Source organism: Corticium candelabrum, chromosome 6 (genome assembly GCF_963422355.1).
Source record: "Corticium candelabrum chromosome 6, ooCorCand1.1, whole genome shotgun sequence".
In the NCBI taxonomy this organism is placed as follows: domain Eukaryota; kingdom Metazoa; phylum Porifera; class Homoscleromorpha; order Homosclerophorida; family Plakinidae; genus Corticium; species Corticium candelabrum.
The window spans coordinates 473111-489589 of record NC_085090.1 but is presented as its reverse complement, the minus strand read 5'-3'; the positions used below and the strand labels follow the sequence as shown (position 1 = coordinate 489589).

Sequence of the window (16479 nt, the reverse complement as noted above, 5' to 3'; positions counted from 1 at the left end):
GGCTCATCATGCAATACTATATACTCGTGTGCAGGCCAGTACTAAACTCATACACAAGATTGCATCATAACAAATGAGTTTAGGTAAAGTGTTGTGGTTAAAGTGTAAGAGGTGCCAGTAAAGAGACCAGTAACTGGTCTGAATGTTTCAAAAACAAATAAAATGCTGGAAAATATATTTCTCAATGCTGACAAAGCTACAGCAAAGGGGCAATTCAATTCACTTACAAAGTGAATTCCAACCACTCGGTATCACCAAAATTAGGAATAATTTCAGTAGCCATACACTTTCACTCACTTTATTTCAACTGTACAATTCGAACTCCATGTTTCAGTTGTTTCTAAGAACAAATTATTAAATTCCTCATACAATTTAATTTCAATATTGAAACAACCATTGTTTGCTTCTTGTTCCTTTTCCTTTCACGTTTCCCTGCTTGCGGTGCCACCCATACTTGACGTATTGGCATTGATCTGTATGTGAAATCCTTGCCTTCAGTTCTTCCATTCACTGTTGCATAAGTGCCATTGTCCAAATGTCGTCTTCTTTTCCCAATTTTTTTCTTGCCCGAAGAACCAATACTCACAATGTCATGTCTTTTGAGTTTTGGTCTTTCCGGAGTTGAGCTCCAGTCCATGGATGTTGCTGATACTTCCTCAAAATTATTAGGAGACTGTCGAATTCTTTCTCTTTTCCTTTCTCTTTCCTTTTCTCCTTTCATTTCTCTTTCTCTCCTTGTTTCCCCTTCCCTTTCCCTTGTAGACTTTTTGTGCTTACGTGTTGTTTCATTCTTCCTTCTTTCAAGTCTATTCACCTGAACTTTAGAGGAGTCATCCCTCACATTCTTTGACTTTGTTGCAATCCGGTCTTCTACTTCTAGTTTGTTGTGCTTATGCAAATGCAACTTATAAAGTTTGTCATATCTTGCTACCACTGGCATGGTTGGAGGATAAGCGTATGGCATTCTTGGTTTTGGGCACTCCTAACGAAACAGAAAAATATGCAACAAAGACAGTAGATACTAAAACAGTCACTACAATACACAGCGTGCGCGCACACACACACACACACACACACACACACACAAACACAAACACACACAATTAATAAATGGAATGTAATCAATTGACTGATTATATCACCTATCACGTCCTGCATGTACAAAATACTTACATAGCCTCCATGGCCCTTCTTCGCACAGTTGTAACAATAGCGAGGACGACAGTCAGGTGTTACTTGTGCTAAAGTCTTTGACAAACCCTATAAATCAAAATTAGAAAAACTTGTGTACTGATTATGTGTGATAATGATCAGTTCAAACGTTAGTGATCACCATTTGCCAACCAGTCAACACTATAGCAATACCCAACTGCAGTAAAGTGCTGTCTGGTTCATTAAGCTATAAATCCATTAATCAGTACTCTATACCTGGTTGCAATCTCTACAACTCACTACGTTCACACAAATTTTTATAATGAGCAAGAGACACTAAACATGTTAGTACCTTAATTCAAATAAAACATCAACTCAAGCAATAGAAATAGTCACTGCACAATGTATGATGCAATGGCTATTGCTGGCAACAATAATTCTATTCTACAAATGCAAACCAGACCCAATGGAGCCCCAAGGATGGTATTTTTCCAGAAACTACAAACAAAGAGAAGTACAAATTACACAAACATGCGTCATTACCGTTGTATTGTGGTATTGTCTCCACCGATCAGGACAGTCCTAACAGTACATTATAATAAAGTTCTGGAAATCTCACACTTGAAGAGCTTTGTTTACCAACCTGTTGAAAATGACCATGTAGAGAGCAGCGATGACAACTGTCACGAAAACTGGCTGATTTGTTTGTGCAGTCCTAAAACATGCAATGAGGTCTATCAAGAAATCGTCTTTACTCAGTTGTGATTCTTACAGCAGCTATATGGCCTGGCAATTGACATCTGAAACACAATCGGTCTGGACAACTGGCAGCCATGTGACCACCTGTGCAACACAAATAGCAGACGAAAACTTTCTAAAAAAGTCAAAGAACAAGAAAGCCATCAATTTCATGTAATCTCAATACCTAAAACTGTGACAACACAACTGTCACTAGACTCAACCCAGTGATGCTCCTCCCTCATCGTTCCTGGATTCTCCCTCCTCAGTGTAGCAATAAGAAGCAAGAAGAAAGAATCAGGAAATGATGAGGGTGGAGTGAGACTGGGTAGAGCTAAACTGTCACTAATCGCATTCTGTATGTTGTACAATGAAATGCATGTAGAACACATAACTGTAAATGTTCTATTATCAATAATACATGTACAATGCTTACGAAAACGGTTACTGTCCAAATACAAACCATTGTGATACCCAATTAATACCAAAAATGGAGCAGTTAGTGACTCGACTGAGACATCAGTTACTTAGTAGTGTAACTATTGGATTATATGTCATTAAAGCAAACAGGGACGTACATACCGGTCTGGTTGGTCTGGTTTGAACCAAACCACTTTTCAATATTTGTACTTTCACCAATGGACCATTCTTGAGAACTTCCGGAATAGGGTATAGCTGATTAAATATTATTTTATTTAATTACTCTGTAGACAGCCTCATATCAAGTGCCTGCAGCCCCACAGATCAGAATTAGTTAACCCATACCACTCGCAGACCTGTTCATTCCGATTTTAGAATAGCAGATAAAACGTTGAACCAGATGGTGTTGCTTCTGTCACCTCTTCTTAAAAGAACCTTCGAGAAGTATTGTTAATTAACCGTGCTGCGTGTACTCTGCACAGATCCAATGGTTTCTCCACTACAAAGTTGACGATGCTCAAGACGTTGTGTTCTGTTACCACATCATCACTGATGTCAAGCTTCATTAAGTCCAGCAACCATGCTGCAAATGCATTCATAAGACTTCTAGCATTCTACAAAACTTCGTCTTGAACGAGTAACTTTATGGTAGTCTGAGAATCTTGTTCTTCATAAATGTAACAAATTAATTCTTACATTCATAGAAATACTGGATAAAGTTTTTCACAAAAGGTTTACTGGGAATTTTTGAAACAGCACCCAGGGCAGCAATACAAAAAATGGAATTTTTATGGAAGAAAACCCGTTCTCAATAAGCACCCGGCAGTTCGTAGGAAACTCTAAAACTTGGCAGATCGACTTGAGTAACACAGAGTAGGCAAGTGTGAGGCCCATCTTGCAACGTCTTGGTAGTCTTTATGAACTTACAAGTGAGACCAGGCCTGACGACCCTCCTACACTTCATTGTCAGGCGTTTCTTTAGAGGTTCCTTCTTTAATTCACAGTGTAAGACTACTGTCTGGTTGCCAAACCTGTACATACACTGAAGTATAGTAACACACGTTACTTATACAGCCTTGAAATATCGACCAACTTTGAGCCACAACGTTGAATCGCACAACACAATCTTTCTCATTAGTGGCCCAAGGGCTGCAAATGAGAACAGTTTCCAAAAGATCACCCAGTGGGCGGTCTTTTGGCTGAGTGCTGTTTCGGAAATTCAAGGTACTCATTTAGTTCTAATGTAGTGACCTAGAAAGTCTAATAAAAGTTGAGTTTGAAATGCAAGATAGTCAGGCAAAGTTGATTCACCTTATGACTTTGACTGCTTCCAAACTATTACAGACAGACTTGATTTAAACTCTATTGTTTACACAAGACTACATCACAAAATAACAAGAAGTAAGAAGGACCACATTCGTTTGATTTCCTAGATATACATCCTTCATAAGACAGCATGTCCGATTCTTATCTACAACTGGATTTACATTATGTACCAATTATGACAAAATTTTGAAGAAAGCTGATTATGTATGTCACACGAGAAGAAACTTATCTTATGTGTCTGTTTGCGCATACGCGTCTCTGTGTGCTTGCAAATTTTCAACTGGACCGCTTCCAAACTGCCAGCTACGGCTCTGAAACAAGTACTACATTTTGTGAACTTCTGCATTGTTGATAAACACAGCTGATTGCCATAAGAATTTACTGAGGCAATATCCTGGCCTACTGTGTTAGATAATCAGCAAATTAGTATATGTACCAAGTTAGAGGTAAACTTTAAGCCTCAATAATAAAATAAGTACAGTAACATGCTTACATAAAACCATCGTATTAGAGATACCAAACTGTAAGCTACTAACTGAGTCAAGAATACAAAGAAACTGGGATTTCTGTAATTAGCATTACATGATGCCTCACATTGTAAATGACTCACAACAAAGTGTGGCCAATATGAGCTTACTTTCTTTGCCGAGCAGCTTGACATTACATGACCATACTCATTACAATTGTGACAACGTACTCCACTGTTAGGAGCATAGTAGCGCTTGCGAGTTGGTGTAACAAATGCTGCTGTATCAGCAGCATCAACTTTCCATTCATCTGTTGCAGAGTCTAAAACAAAACATATGAGAAAGACTCAGCAGCAGCAACTCATACATGTGTAGCTACATACACAAGCTCATAAACTGTAAGCATCAACTCTCTCAAGGAAATTCCATAAAGTTGGGTAAAACTCATTATCTATCTAGCATACTCAGTGAATAAAGTAGCATGTACTCTGACACAATAAACAACACCTATGCACATCTATTGCACTTTACCAGAATGCTACAATGTTGGACAGCATACATGCTCACAACTTTTAACGTGTGCTATACAACTCCTTGTTTATCGCATAGGCTCTTCCCACTTATGCTCGTGATCAAGACCTTTCTAATGATGTATCTTGCAAAACTGTGACGTCAAGAATAGGAAAGTTGTGTTTCTGGCCAGCAATTAGCTGTTTGGTGGGTGTGGCTAAAAGTTGATTCACTGGCACTGATGCATTGTCACGGCCACAAGAAATATTGATGCTGAATGGAATCCAGGTAAAAGCGTAGGCCATATCAGAGAACGTATGTATTAAATTAAGCAAGATAAATGATTAATTAACATAACACACACACACACACACACACACACACACACACACACACACACACACACACACAGCAGATGCAAAAACTAAAACACAAATAATGGTATCACCATGCTTTACGTAAAACCTACAAATCCATTACAGGCTCATTTGTTCATTACATCCCGCAATGTCATATATATAAGCCGATCTTGAATTAAACCTGCAAAATCAAAGATCCCGTGCTGCATACAAGCTGATTGCGCGTAGAAGGCAAGCTTATAGTCAAGACGCGTACTTGCACATGCACATAAGCATGTCTGGTGTGTGTGTGTGTGTGTGTGTGTGTGTATGTGTGTGTGTGTGTGTGTGTGTGTGTGTGTGTGTGTGTGTGTGTTTGTTTGTGTGTACAGTAGTATTCAAAGACACTGACAATAAAGATGAAGAAGCTGATGCACTTGAAACTGGCATCTCATGATATTCATGTCCATATATCTTAACGAACCTTGCTTTTTCAAATGCATATAGTTGTCATGTCTATGGCATATACCTGGTATCTTACCAAATCTTGCTTTTCAAGTGTTATCTATGGTTGTCATGTTGCTTGTTAAAATGGCATCTAAATAAGTTTGACTTATTTCTGTAAGCAAATGCAAGTCTCACCAACCACAAATACATACTAAGCCCCTAAAGTGTCAAAACTAAAGCACTTGCTGTCCACAAAGATCTCCTTCAGCAGCATTTATCTTACTTTGCCAAACAACCAGTGAAAGTCTATCAAACTGACAACAATGCCACTTAACACCTGATTGTTCTAATGTATCACACATGCACAATGTGAGAATAACAAACAGTCACTGACTTATATGATAGGTGAACATATTAGATTATTACATGTGTAGGTAAGTATTGACAATTATGCCATGTCAGTATGCTCACCCTTCGTGTTTTGCTCGTGATTATCCGTGTCACTGTTGATATCAACTAACCGTGCATGATCTGACTGTAGAGTTGCTGGAATTTTTCTATTATAACTGCAGATGGAAACTGGCGTGCCAAATAATTCTAGGAAAATAAATAGTAGCAGACTGTTAATTAATTAAACCAATCAAGTCATTGCTCTCAATAAATTAAGATAAATACAAACACAGTGGACACGGACGGACGGACACACACACACACACACACACACACACACACACACACACACACCGTGACAAACACACCACACAAACAAGCAAACACAAACACAGAGTGACATTCCAACAACGTAACTGCAAGTTGCCAGAAGTAACTCGATCATCACATAAATTTCCTTTAATATTTCTACTGTTTAGAGTCCATGCAATGTAGGTCTGTAAGTAGTCTTAGACTCAATAATACTATCATATTAAATACATTTTTCTACCAAACAAACAAACAAAAACTAAACTTTACAAAGCAGACTAGAATATCTAGACTACAACTTTACTTACATATAGCCTACACATACCAACAAGTGATATACTAACCATCAAGCTTGCCAACTGTCGTATCTAGATCTTTAGAATGATGTAGATGACTAAGTAACTCACTCTCTACCTCACTGTCGATTTCATCACTAGATCAGTTGGAAACAACTTCAAACGTGAGATCAATGTAGAAGAAGCTACAGTTCAAGTTATAAACACCTGTCCAGATATTTAGTTTCATCCCATCCTCCTTCATCGTCCATTACAGTCAGTGATAAAGGAAGTATGGTTATACGGGCATCTGCTAACTAAATCCCGGATATAACAAAGGTAAGATTTACTTTTGTAGTTACCACTGCTAGCACGCGCGATAAGTTCTAAAGTGAAACTATCCTATCGCTACATACAATAATACACTAGACCTCCTGATCCCATTACTATACAGAGGGCGGAGTCGAGCCTAAGCTCGTGCGCGCCTTGCCTCGGAAACCCAGGTTGTCTGTGAGCATGGCGATGGATGCAGAAGACGGAGAAATCGTTGACTCTGCAGATGAAGAGATTAAAACTCGACTTAATTTCATCCGGCCGGATGAAGTGACGAATGACGGTAGAAATATGGAAACTGATGAAGTTGATCATGAACAGTCAGCCACAGCCGCTGCAGTAAAGATGAACAGCAGCAGTACATGTCTTTGTTGTAGTGACAATGATTACATTGTGCCAGCACATCAACGACAATCAGAGAAGCGAGAAGAAGCCGCATCACTAACAATCTCAACTCGCAGAAGTCGACTGTTGGATGAACTGAGAAGTGATGAGTCAGACAGTGATGGGGATGGTGACATGAGAGGAAGCCTTGACTGTGAGAATGGAAGACGGAGAGCGAGGAGAAGAGCCAAATTTGACAGTGAAGTCACAAAAACTGAAAATATTCAAACTTATCAGACTGATGAGGTAATGGAAGAAACAGCAAAGAAATCAGATGAAATTACGAAAAGAAAAACACGAATTCGAGGAGGAGTTAAACAGTCTAGGAAGGCAAAGAGACAAGTTGTTGAGCAATCTATGGCTAAAAGACGTTGCATACAACAGGCAAAGAAATGTGAGAGTAAATATCCATTGGCTAAAGATCTTCTTAGTTCTAATCCATTAAATGTCACTGCTGAAGACCCTCCTCTTCATGTTGCACATCAGCTTGCAAAACGAATGAAGGAGGTGAGATCTGTTGTATTGCAATATGCACGTGAGACAAAGTTTGTGACTTTTTGTTGAGAATATGTAGAACTTGTAGAACTTGTTCTACACCGGCGTAGGAAGCGGGGGAGGGGCTGAGGCTTAAGCCCCCTTGCTCAGTGTAGGAATTCTAATTTTCTGTGCCAGTGACTTTTGCAAATCTGTTTACGGTCTGGCAAGCTTATGTTTTTCTTACTCATGATGACATCTACGGTACATCCCCCGCACTCGTGAACATCTTCCTACGCCACTGCTCTAGTCTGAACATCACCGTGCATTGTTTGTATGCAACCTGTGATGGTGTTTTGGTGTTCATTGTGTGTAGCGTGTGTTTTGCACACACACACACACACACACACACACACACACACACACACACACACACACACACACACACACACACACACACACACACACACACACACACACACACACACACACACACACACGTTGTTTTTGAGCAAATGAATAGAGCTAAGGGAAATTCAGTTAGCCAGTTTGATTGGCATCATGAAGATGGTTTACCAAATTTTCTTTTTATGGAAGTGCCTTTACTCAGTTTCACAATATATCAGGAACGACATCATGACTTTGCAAATTTCTGTAGCTTATCTCAATTTCTTACACTGCTTATGTGCATACTCTTACTGTAACACTTCAAGGTTGTTCTGTACTGAGAATATGAGAAGTAATGGTGATGATAGAAAAGTCTTTGGTAAATTGTATGTTTAATACCAAGTGAACATTTTAAGGCAGGATTCCATTAATTAGTACAGTACATGTATTATTTTTCTGGTGAATATGAGTTGAAGTGAAGTGCTATAGTCACCAGTAAATTTAATTGATATTAATCAATTGTATATAAATCAAGTGTCTGAATGGATGCACAAACACATTATATATTCACCCAATTGGTAATTAGTAGGGTTTGATGTTACAAATATTCTAGAAATGTAGATATTAATTTGTACATTCGTTTTACATAGTTTACTAGTGCATGTAGCATCATCAATAAAGATTCATGCATTCATACGATATTTCTTTCAATGAATTAACTTTACTGTTTGCTTAAAAATTACATGTAGCCAAACGTCAAGCTGATGAAACATGTAACATGCACAGTTGGGTCAGAACGTGCAATTCAACTCTCAAAAGAGACAGAAGATTGCATCGCACAAGGTGGGATGCTCACTAGTGATGGAACTCGAAGGTTAGTCTCTTGACATTTAAAGAACAATGAACTGAATTGTTGTTTTATTCAGGAGGACAGCAGGAGGTATTTTCTTCACACTATTGAAGAGTTGCCAATACATATCCGATACAGAGAGAGCAGCCATATTTGCTGAGGAAAAGAAATTTGCAAAAATAAAGAAACGACAAGCTCGTACCGAAACTTCTAAAAGACTTGATTGCAATGCAATTTCAAACCATTGATATTAGGAAATGTCAAATTACGATATGTGATAGTGAATTTTGATTGCAACATAAAGCACCAACCACTGTGCACATCAAATGAGGTACATGTGTACATGCAGTTACAGTGACTTCAGGGGTGGCCAACAGGCGCTATGGTGCCACAGGTGCGTGGCACAAGAGGCTGGTCTTGGCACCAAGAAAGCAAAGATTTGGCACAAAGGCTTATGTGCCTGCCTATAAGATAGACCTGTCTGTCTGCATGCATGCATGTTTATTGTTACGTATCTATCATGATGATACATACATACATGAGTATGTATGTATGTATGTATGTATGTATGTATGTATGTATGTATGTACATATAAATGTATGTGTGTTACATTGTATGTAACATACGTGTGTATGCACCATGTAGGTAGGTACATTGGTAGGTATTTTCAAACCAGTCTTGTGCAGGTGTGTCCACATGGGCGTGTCATTTCCGTTGGGCACCAGCGTTCCTGGTGCCATACCAAACACCAGACTTAAGTTATCCAAACTTGGCCACCCCTGGACTTTATTAATGATTAATTAATACCATTTACAGGATTACCATTTCCATGGCAATAGTCCAAAGTGGCAGTGCATGGGTTCAAAAGTGTGACAGAAAGCAATTTGGAGGCGCGGGCAAACAAAAATGTTATATAATAGGCTTCATTGTAACATCACAGACCAGCAAGTATCACCTAAAGGAATACTTTCTAGCTGTTTTAAAATAGCTCAACACCAGGAAGACTAACACTATGTAAGATACCAGTACATCCATGCCAGTGTCTATAGATTTCTTTGATTCAATTTCAGCAATGGTAGCAACAGAGCAAGAACGTGAAATGAGTGTAGTGCATCCAAGTCTTACTAGCTGGACATAATTGCAAACTACACTCAACTGCACACATTTCAGCTCCAGAAGAACATAGGCTGATGACCAAGCAGTTACACTTGCAATTGTAACTATGTGTAGCCGATAAGTAGGTCAGCACAAGCAAATACACAGCCTGAGGTGACTACCTCGTTTCTCAACCCTGTCCGATTACTAGATCAACCTGAATAAATCCTTGCAATTCCTGAGTGTTCATTGTCTTCTGATCAAGTGCGTGTGTAGTCACTGGCTGATACCCAGCTATGGAGGACCTTTACAGTGGTGTGTGTCTGTGGTGTGTGTGTGTGTGGTGTGTGTGTGTGTGTGTGTGTGTGTGTGTGTGTGTGTGTGTGTGTGTGTGTGTGTGTGTCTGTCTGTGTCTGTGTGTGTGTGTGTGTGTGTCTGTGTGTGTGTGTGTGTGTGTGTGTGTGTGTGTGTGTGTGTGTGTGTGTGTGTGTGTGTGTGTGTGTGTGTGTGTGTGAAATAAACACAACAATTGCTGAGGTAGCTCTATGACTCAATATCATCAGTTTAGCTGCAGACACAATTGATGCAGCCAGAGGTTTTAGACCTGGGTAAACTCTGTGTAGTAGAAATAAGCTAAAAAATGACACGGTCAATGATTTGCTTAATATAATAGGTCATGACAATACTTTGTGTTGACATTTTAATTGTGGAAGATAATAATGAAATTTATCAATCCTTGTTGATATTCATACAGTAACACAATACATGTACATACCCACACATTACATGTAGGTACCCACATATCTATATCTATATTACATGCATATCTATGTCTAGATTACATGCATATCTATATCTATTACATGCATATTATGTTACATGTACATCTAGATTTACTGTCTGGCACCACAAGGTTGCCTGATGCCATATCTTTGGTACCTACTGCAAAACTGGTTGCATCCCTGCACTTATTGCTTTGGCATCATCAGAAAATCTGAACTATGACAATCATGAGGTACCTTATCCCCTTCTGTGTGGGAGTATCATGAGACAGACAGCACCTCCTCCAAATTTGCAACAGTTACTCTGGCTACTCTAACAAGCATTTAGTTCAAACTGGACGTTTTCTATACAAAGTGCTACAATTGTATCTGAAACATTAGATAATGTCTTAATACCCCGAGGCATAAAATGCAGCCTAGGATACAGTAACATAGGTTGGTCACATGACCAGCTCACCGACTCACTGCCTCCTGCGTAACACGTGACCAAATAAATATTTAATTAGGTTTGTTCTAATACATAGTCAAAAACCTTCAAAGCAAGTAGGGAGACTCATAACAGACAAAATGAAGCAGCTTTGCTAATAGTAATAAATCATACATGACGGTTAGCATTCTCTATGACTCAGTACATGTCAAACGAGGGTCCACTCTCTGCGCCCGTTTTGTAGTAAAGAAACAACCCGTGACATACATAGCAAGCAGCAAGTACAGCAAACAAATAGGAGAAAACATCTACCCTGGTATATTAAGACTTGTGGTTGGATGACAACCAAGTCAGTCCTTCCTGCAGTCCGTCTCCTGTCGTAGCACAAGACGGCTGAACGTACCAGTTGCGATCTCGAATACGAGTTAGTCCTAGCTTCTCTTGGATCTCGTGAGGCTTCATTGCTATACAACAACAAACACACACACACATAGTATCAGACAATCATCACAGACAGACACACGGAACCAACAATCTAATGTCATGATATTAAAACAACATTGAGACACCCTTTTTTACCACATTGTAGTTCTCTTATCATTACAATGTACTATAGGCAAACCATTTTTTTTAATTTTAACATAAAAATTATGATGTCATAAAATGATGTCATAAAATATGTGACGTCAAAAACATGTGATGTTATCAACAGCAAGCAAAATTTTCTATTTACAACACTTGTGTCTCACTCATCTCGACTTGTCCTTTTTCTCAACTTGGTGTTTCAAAGGTTGATACCTCGACGGATAGATTTCCGAGCTCAGTGGACACGTGCAGACATATTTACCCTTGCCTAATTTCATCTTCACGACCTACATCTTCAGCGTTCCAGCTAGACTGTTTGAGGAAGACGCAACACCGTGCCTCGGTCTCCGTACACCGTGCCCTTTTCACTAGTCTGCATCCTAGTATGTATGGCGTTTAGTCGCAGATCTTAGTACACAGAGATGTTTTGAAGTTTCTAACGTATCGTAAGTGAGCTAGTAATCGAACCTCACACAGAAAGAACAGATCCAGGATAGCAAAATCTGGAAACCACTACTGCGCATGTCACTGCAGCCAGAGACGAGATGTTGTCCTATTACAGTAGAACCTCGCTAATCCGGACCTAGCTAGTCCGAATTAACTTTGGTGCCCCGGCCTTGCGTACCCAGATCCTATTGGGCAGCCTGATCCGGATTGCGGTTAGTGTTCAGCAAATGTGCGAATCTAACTATTTAAAATCCTGACTGTCACATTATTTAGAAGTACATGTAGTCGTTGCAGCATTGTTCTTTATCACAACATGACATATGTGTAGAGAGATACGTAAATGCACTAGTGGTCTGGGTGTCTGAGGCAAAGTCTGGACCTCCAAGGCTACGTGTTTTGGCATTTTTGATAATCCAAACAATTCACTAATCCGAACGGGGCTTGGTACGGGGCTGTACGGATTAGCGAGGTTTTACTGTACTGTAAAACAGCAAAGCTAGAAAGGCCTCTAATAATTTTGTTGTGCAGTACTCACTACTGTAGTAGTATAATCTATAATTCTTACTGAAATATATCTGTTATATTGTGCAGTTACCCATGCCCATAGAAATCCCAAATTGCAAGAAACACTTTAACTTTAAAGCCCGGTTCAGAGTACAATGCTACTACGAGCATCCTGGATGCTGACGATGAGCAAGTGTTAGCGTCAGTCACACTGTAAACATGTCAGCGTCTGCGACACTCGCACGACGTTTGTACGACGCTAGGTAAGCATCCACGACACTAGAATAGAGAAAAGTTCTAATCAAGCGTCCTAACTGGAAGTGACCCAGCATCCGATGACATCACGTGCTCATTTTCAACCAATCGAATGTCAGTCAGAGCAACTGAACGTATCCGGGATATTCTATTCGTTCACATGGCATTGATGGAAGTTTTCATGGGGTGTGCGTAGTTTTCCCTGCGTTTGGCAAGTCCAGTCAAAAGACTACAAAAGACCCAAGGATGAAAGAAAACGCTTAAGACTACGGCGTAGCAGCAAGAAAAGCAAAACGTCGTCATCCGTGTCTGTCGTGAGTACATTGTACACATGTGGTTACTTTGCAGTGCCAGACCACTGTCGCAGTGTGTTCTTTGTGCGATGGACGCTCGTCAGACGCAATACTGTGCGAATGATACAGCACCAGTGTCTTCACTGACACTTGTGTGAGCATCCTTGTCAGCGTACAGGACGCTCACAGGACGCCGTGCCAGCGTCGTACTGTGAACCAGGCTTAACACTGCAGGCCACAACCATCGGAGCAGGTGGCCCACATACCCTACAACAACACGGCCGTGCTGTTTTCAAATCCTAGCTGGAACACTGATCTTGCGTGAGTCAATCCTACGTGTGTGCTGGACTCTATCAGAATGAGAAATGAATCATTTATACTCACAATGTTTCGCAGCATGTCAGCAGCCATGGTTATCTATGCCATTTGCCCACCCGACTGTAATGCTAAAGCACATTGCCACACAACTAAAAAAGCATGTAACACCAACATTATAAGACTCCACCCTAATGCTGTACAACTGTACCAACTCCTCCCCCTAGTTTACATTTCACATCTTTTGGAATTGTTGTAAACATGCAATACACATGTGGTAACGTGGCAAGTCAAATACATACCATCTGGTAAATCTTGTTTGTTAGCAAAAATGAGGATGATGGTGTCACGCATTTCTCTGTCGTTGATTATCCTGTGGAGTTCCTGCCGTGCCTCGTCTACTCGTTCGCGATCCGCGCAGTCGACGACGAATATGAGACCTTGAGTTCCTGTATAATAATGCCGCCATAGAGGACGAATCTTGTCCTGACCACCGACATCCTGCAGACAAACATCGACACTCAATCATTCACACATCATAATCACATAATCTATGTATGTGTTTTCCATCTCTCATTAACACATGCAAAAATATCAAACAGAAAATGACAAGGACGGTAAACGTTTAGTATCTGTATTGTAATTGTCACTAATTATCATAACTAACTCAAAGCTTCGCATACTGCAGAGATTATGGGGAGTCTAACTTTTAAACTATAAATGTAGTGCATCACTCCTAGTGCAGGATCAGAACTACATAAAAATATTGAAGACAACACCCAGACAACGTGCCTACTGTGGCATCATCAGACATTGTTTTTCTCTCCAAACCATCATCATAAACTGCCTCTTCTTCCCACCTCATACTTCCTGTAATCCAATTGTCTCAACGGTCACATTGTCACCATTCTAGTGAGGCAGGCATGGCCAATAGTAATTTCATAAGGAGTAGATCACAGGAACTGTGACAAGTTCCAGTTTACATTCTATACTCTAGCACACAGCACTGAAGTTATGATTTGGTAATGGCTGTAAAATCAGTAGTCATACACAAGACATGGCAATGCTAGAAGTTAAAGCCAATCCTGCTCATAAATTCAATGCACATCTCCATGTAATCAGTTTCAATCAACATCTTTACCTCCTTAATAGAATAACTAAACGAACGATAACTAAATACATTGTCTTTCACCAGAAGTGCTCTAATGGTAGCTTAACTATCTCACACACACAGTATAAGCAGTTGTTGTAATACTTTCCCTCACTAATGTCATATGAATCCTATAGGGTTGATACCTACCACTTGTTAGTGTCTATTTGAACACTTACGTAACTGAGAAACAAAATGCAAAGATGAAGTATTGAATAGTGACTTTCCTGTAGGAAACTACGCAAATAAGTCTGTAATTATTGCACAGCGCCTTCCATCTAAAGTGCAAAGAGACTTCATACATCTATCATTCTATGAATCAACTTAGACATTCAGCTTGCTCAACGTCTATCCTGGTTTCTAGCCAAGAGGAAGTAAACTCTTATGGAAAAACCAGACAGAGTCACTGATGTCAGTACAGACTTGAACTGATGGTCATTATTCCATTCATACTGTACAAGTGCACGTTGCACAGGAACAGAATGACATCACGACCGTCTACAACTGCAGTCTGCTTCAGCCAACGCGTTGATAACCTAGCAACTGCCATTCCGGGAACTGCATGACGCCTCTTTGGCTCCTGCCGATTGCATTCAACCATCACGACCGAACGCCTACACTCATCACTCAACAATCCACACTCACGTCTACCCTCTCTATTGCTAACAACAACAACTGTGTGTAGCAACTCTAAAGTCTTACCCAAACGTTGAACTTCACGTTCTTGTAGCTCACCGTCTCTACGTTGAAACCAACAGTCGGAATAGTAGTTACAGATTGTCCTAACTTCAATTTATATAGAATAGCTAGCAAGAATAAAAGACACAATGAGTAGAGGTGATATGCCACGTCACTGGCCTGATGTGGCAGCCTACTCGTTTTGCCGGCAGCATCCAAGCCAAGCATGAGGATGCGCATTTCTTTATTCCCGAAGATTTTCGATAGCAACTTGCCCATAGCGGCGAAGTTCCCTCACGTCGCGACAAACGATAGGAGCTAGAGAGAAAAGAAAAACACTCGACAATCAGACGAGCCACCGCCCACAACATCTACAACATACACTTTCTCTTCTAGACGCGTATGTCACGTCATATATAACTCAAAAATTTAAAAATATCTAGCCTATGTCGGTGGCATGCCAAGAACGCGTGTCTACAAGCTGTAATTGATCAACATGACCGCCATTTTGAGACTCACCAACAGTTGCGTCCACAAGAATCTAGACAGTAGTTAAACTGATGAAATGACACACCAGTAAGCAAACGCGTACTCCTAGAGTTCAGTGAAGTGCTTCACTTCAGTAGTGAAAAACGATTTTCGTCAATCGATCCAGTAACTCAAATGTGAAGAGCCCGTATGTGTGTGTAAGCACCCGTATGTACAAAGTTTTAGTTTTGCATCTAACTAAATGTATGAGGCAACGTAAGAGTCTAGAGATGTACCTGCTATGATTGCAACTTGCGGGGAAAGAGAATACGCGGGTACGTCTACCGCGCGTTAGGCATTCATACCGTAAATGTTATAGACCGTCAGAATGTTGCAGTTGTGCCACTTTTTCTTGTTATAAGGAAGTAAATCGTGTGGTTTGAAGGCCAGAAAACAATTTCTCAGTTGCTGGTGATGTGTTTCTAGGGCAACTATAGTCACTGCGGCATCCACACGTCTGTCTGCTGCTGCAAAGTATGCAAGTCATCATGCGGAACTGGATTGTGCACTTTGAAACTTACACCACGAACAGCACGATTGTCTTCCTCGTACAACACTCTTTGTTTGCGGTAATTATCTTCTTGTGTTTCCGTCATCTTTCCCAATTCATTGACGTTTC

General features: G+C 40.2%; 3 protein-coding genes across 3 annotated transcripts; 1 reads left to right on the top strand and 2 right to left on the bottom strand.

The window, feature by feature from the left end:
* Nucleotides 1-143: 143 nt before the first annotated feature.
* On the bottom strand, nt 144-6684 carry LOC134181163 (zinc finger CCHC domain-containing protein 7-like). The gene is made up of 10 exons (XM_062648382.1): nt 6601-6684; nt 6442-6530; nt 5870-5995; nt 4274-4425; nt 1925-2026; nt 1796-1867; nt 1696-1734; nt 1174-1260; nt 395-982; nt 144-340 (listed from the first exon to the last, which is right to left on the bottom strand). Exons 1-10 carry the CDS (start codon nt 6642-6644, stop codon nt 299-301), a joined length of 1341 nt encoding a protein of 446 aa, XP_062504366.1. The 5' UTR covers nt 6645-6684; the 3' UTR covers nt 144-298.
* A 204-nt stretch (nt 6685-6888) lies between these two features.
* On the top strand, nt 6889-9112 carry LOC134181478 (phosphorylated adapter RNA export protein-like). Its single transcript, XM_062648748.1, has 4 exons — nt 6889-7025; nt 7083-7596; nt 8700-8824; nt 8877-9112. Exons 1-4 carry the CDS (start codon nt 6889-6891, stop codon nt 9046-9048), a joined length of 948 nt encoding a protein of 315 aa, XP_062504732.1. The 3' UTR covers nt 9049-9112.
* Nucleotides 9113-11246: 2134 nt separating this feature from the next.
* On the bottom strand, nt 11247-16010 carry LOC134181035 (ADP-ribosylation factor 6). The gene is made up of 5 exons (XM_062648234.1): nt 15852-16010; nt 15530-15650; nt 15357-15460; nt 13807-14005; nt 11247-11569 (listed from the first exon to the last, which is right to left on the bottom strand). The coding sequence occupies exons 2-5, from the start codon at nt 15609-15611 to the stop codon at nt 11427-11429; spliced, it is 528 nt and encodes a 175-aa protein (XP_062504218.1). The 5' UTR covers nt 15612-15650; nt 15852-16010; the 3' UTR covers nt 11247-11426.
* Nucleotides 16011-16479: the final 469 nt, after the last annotated feature.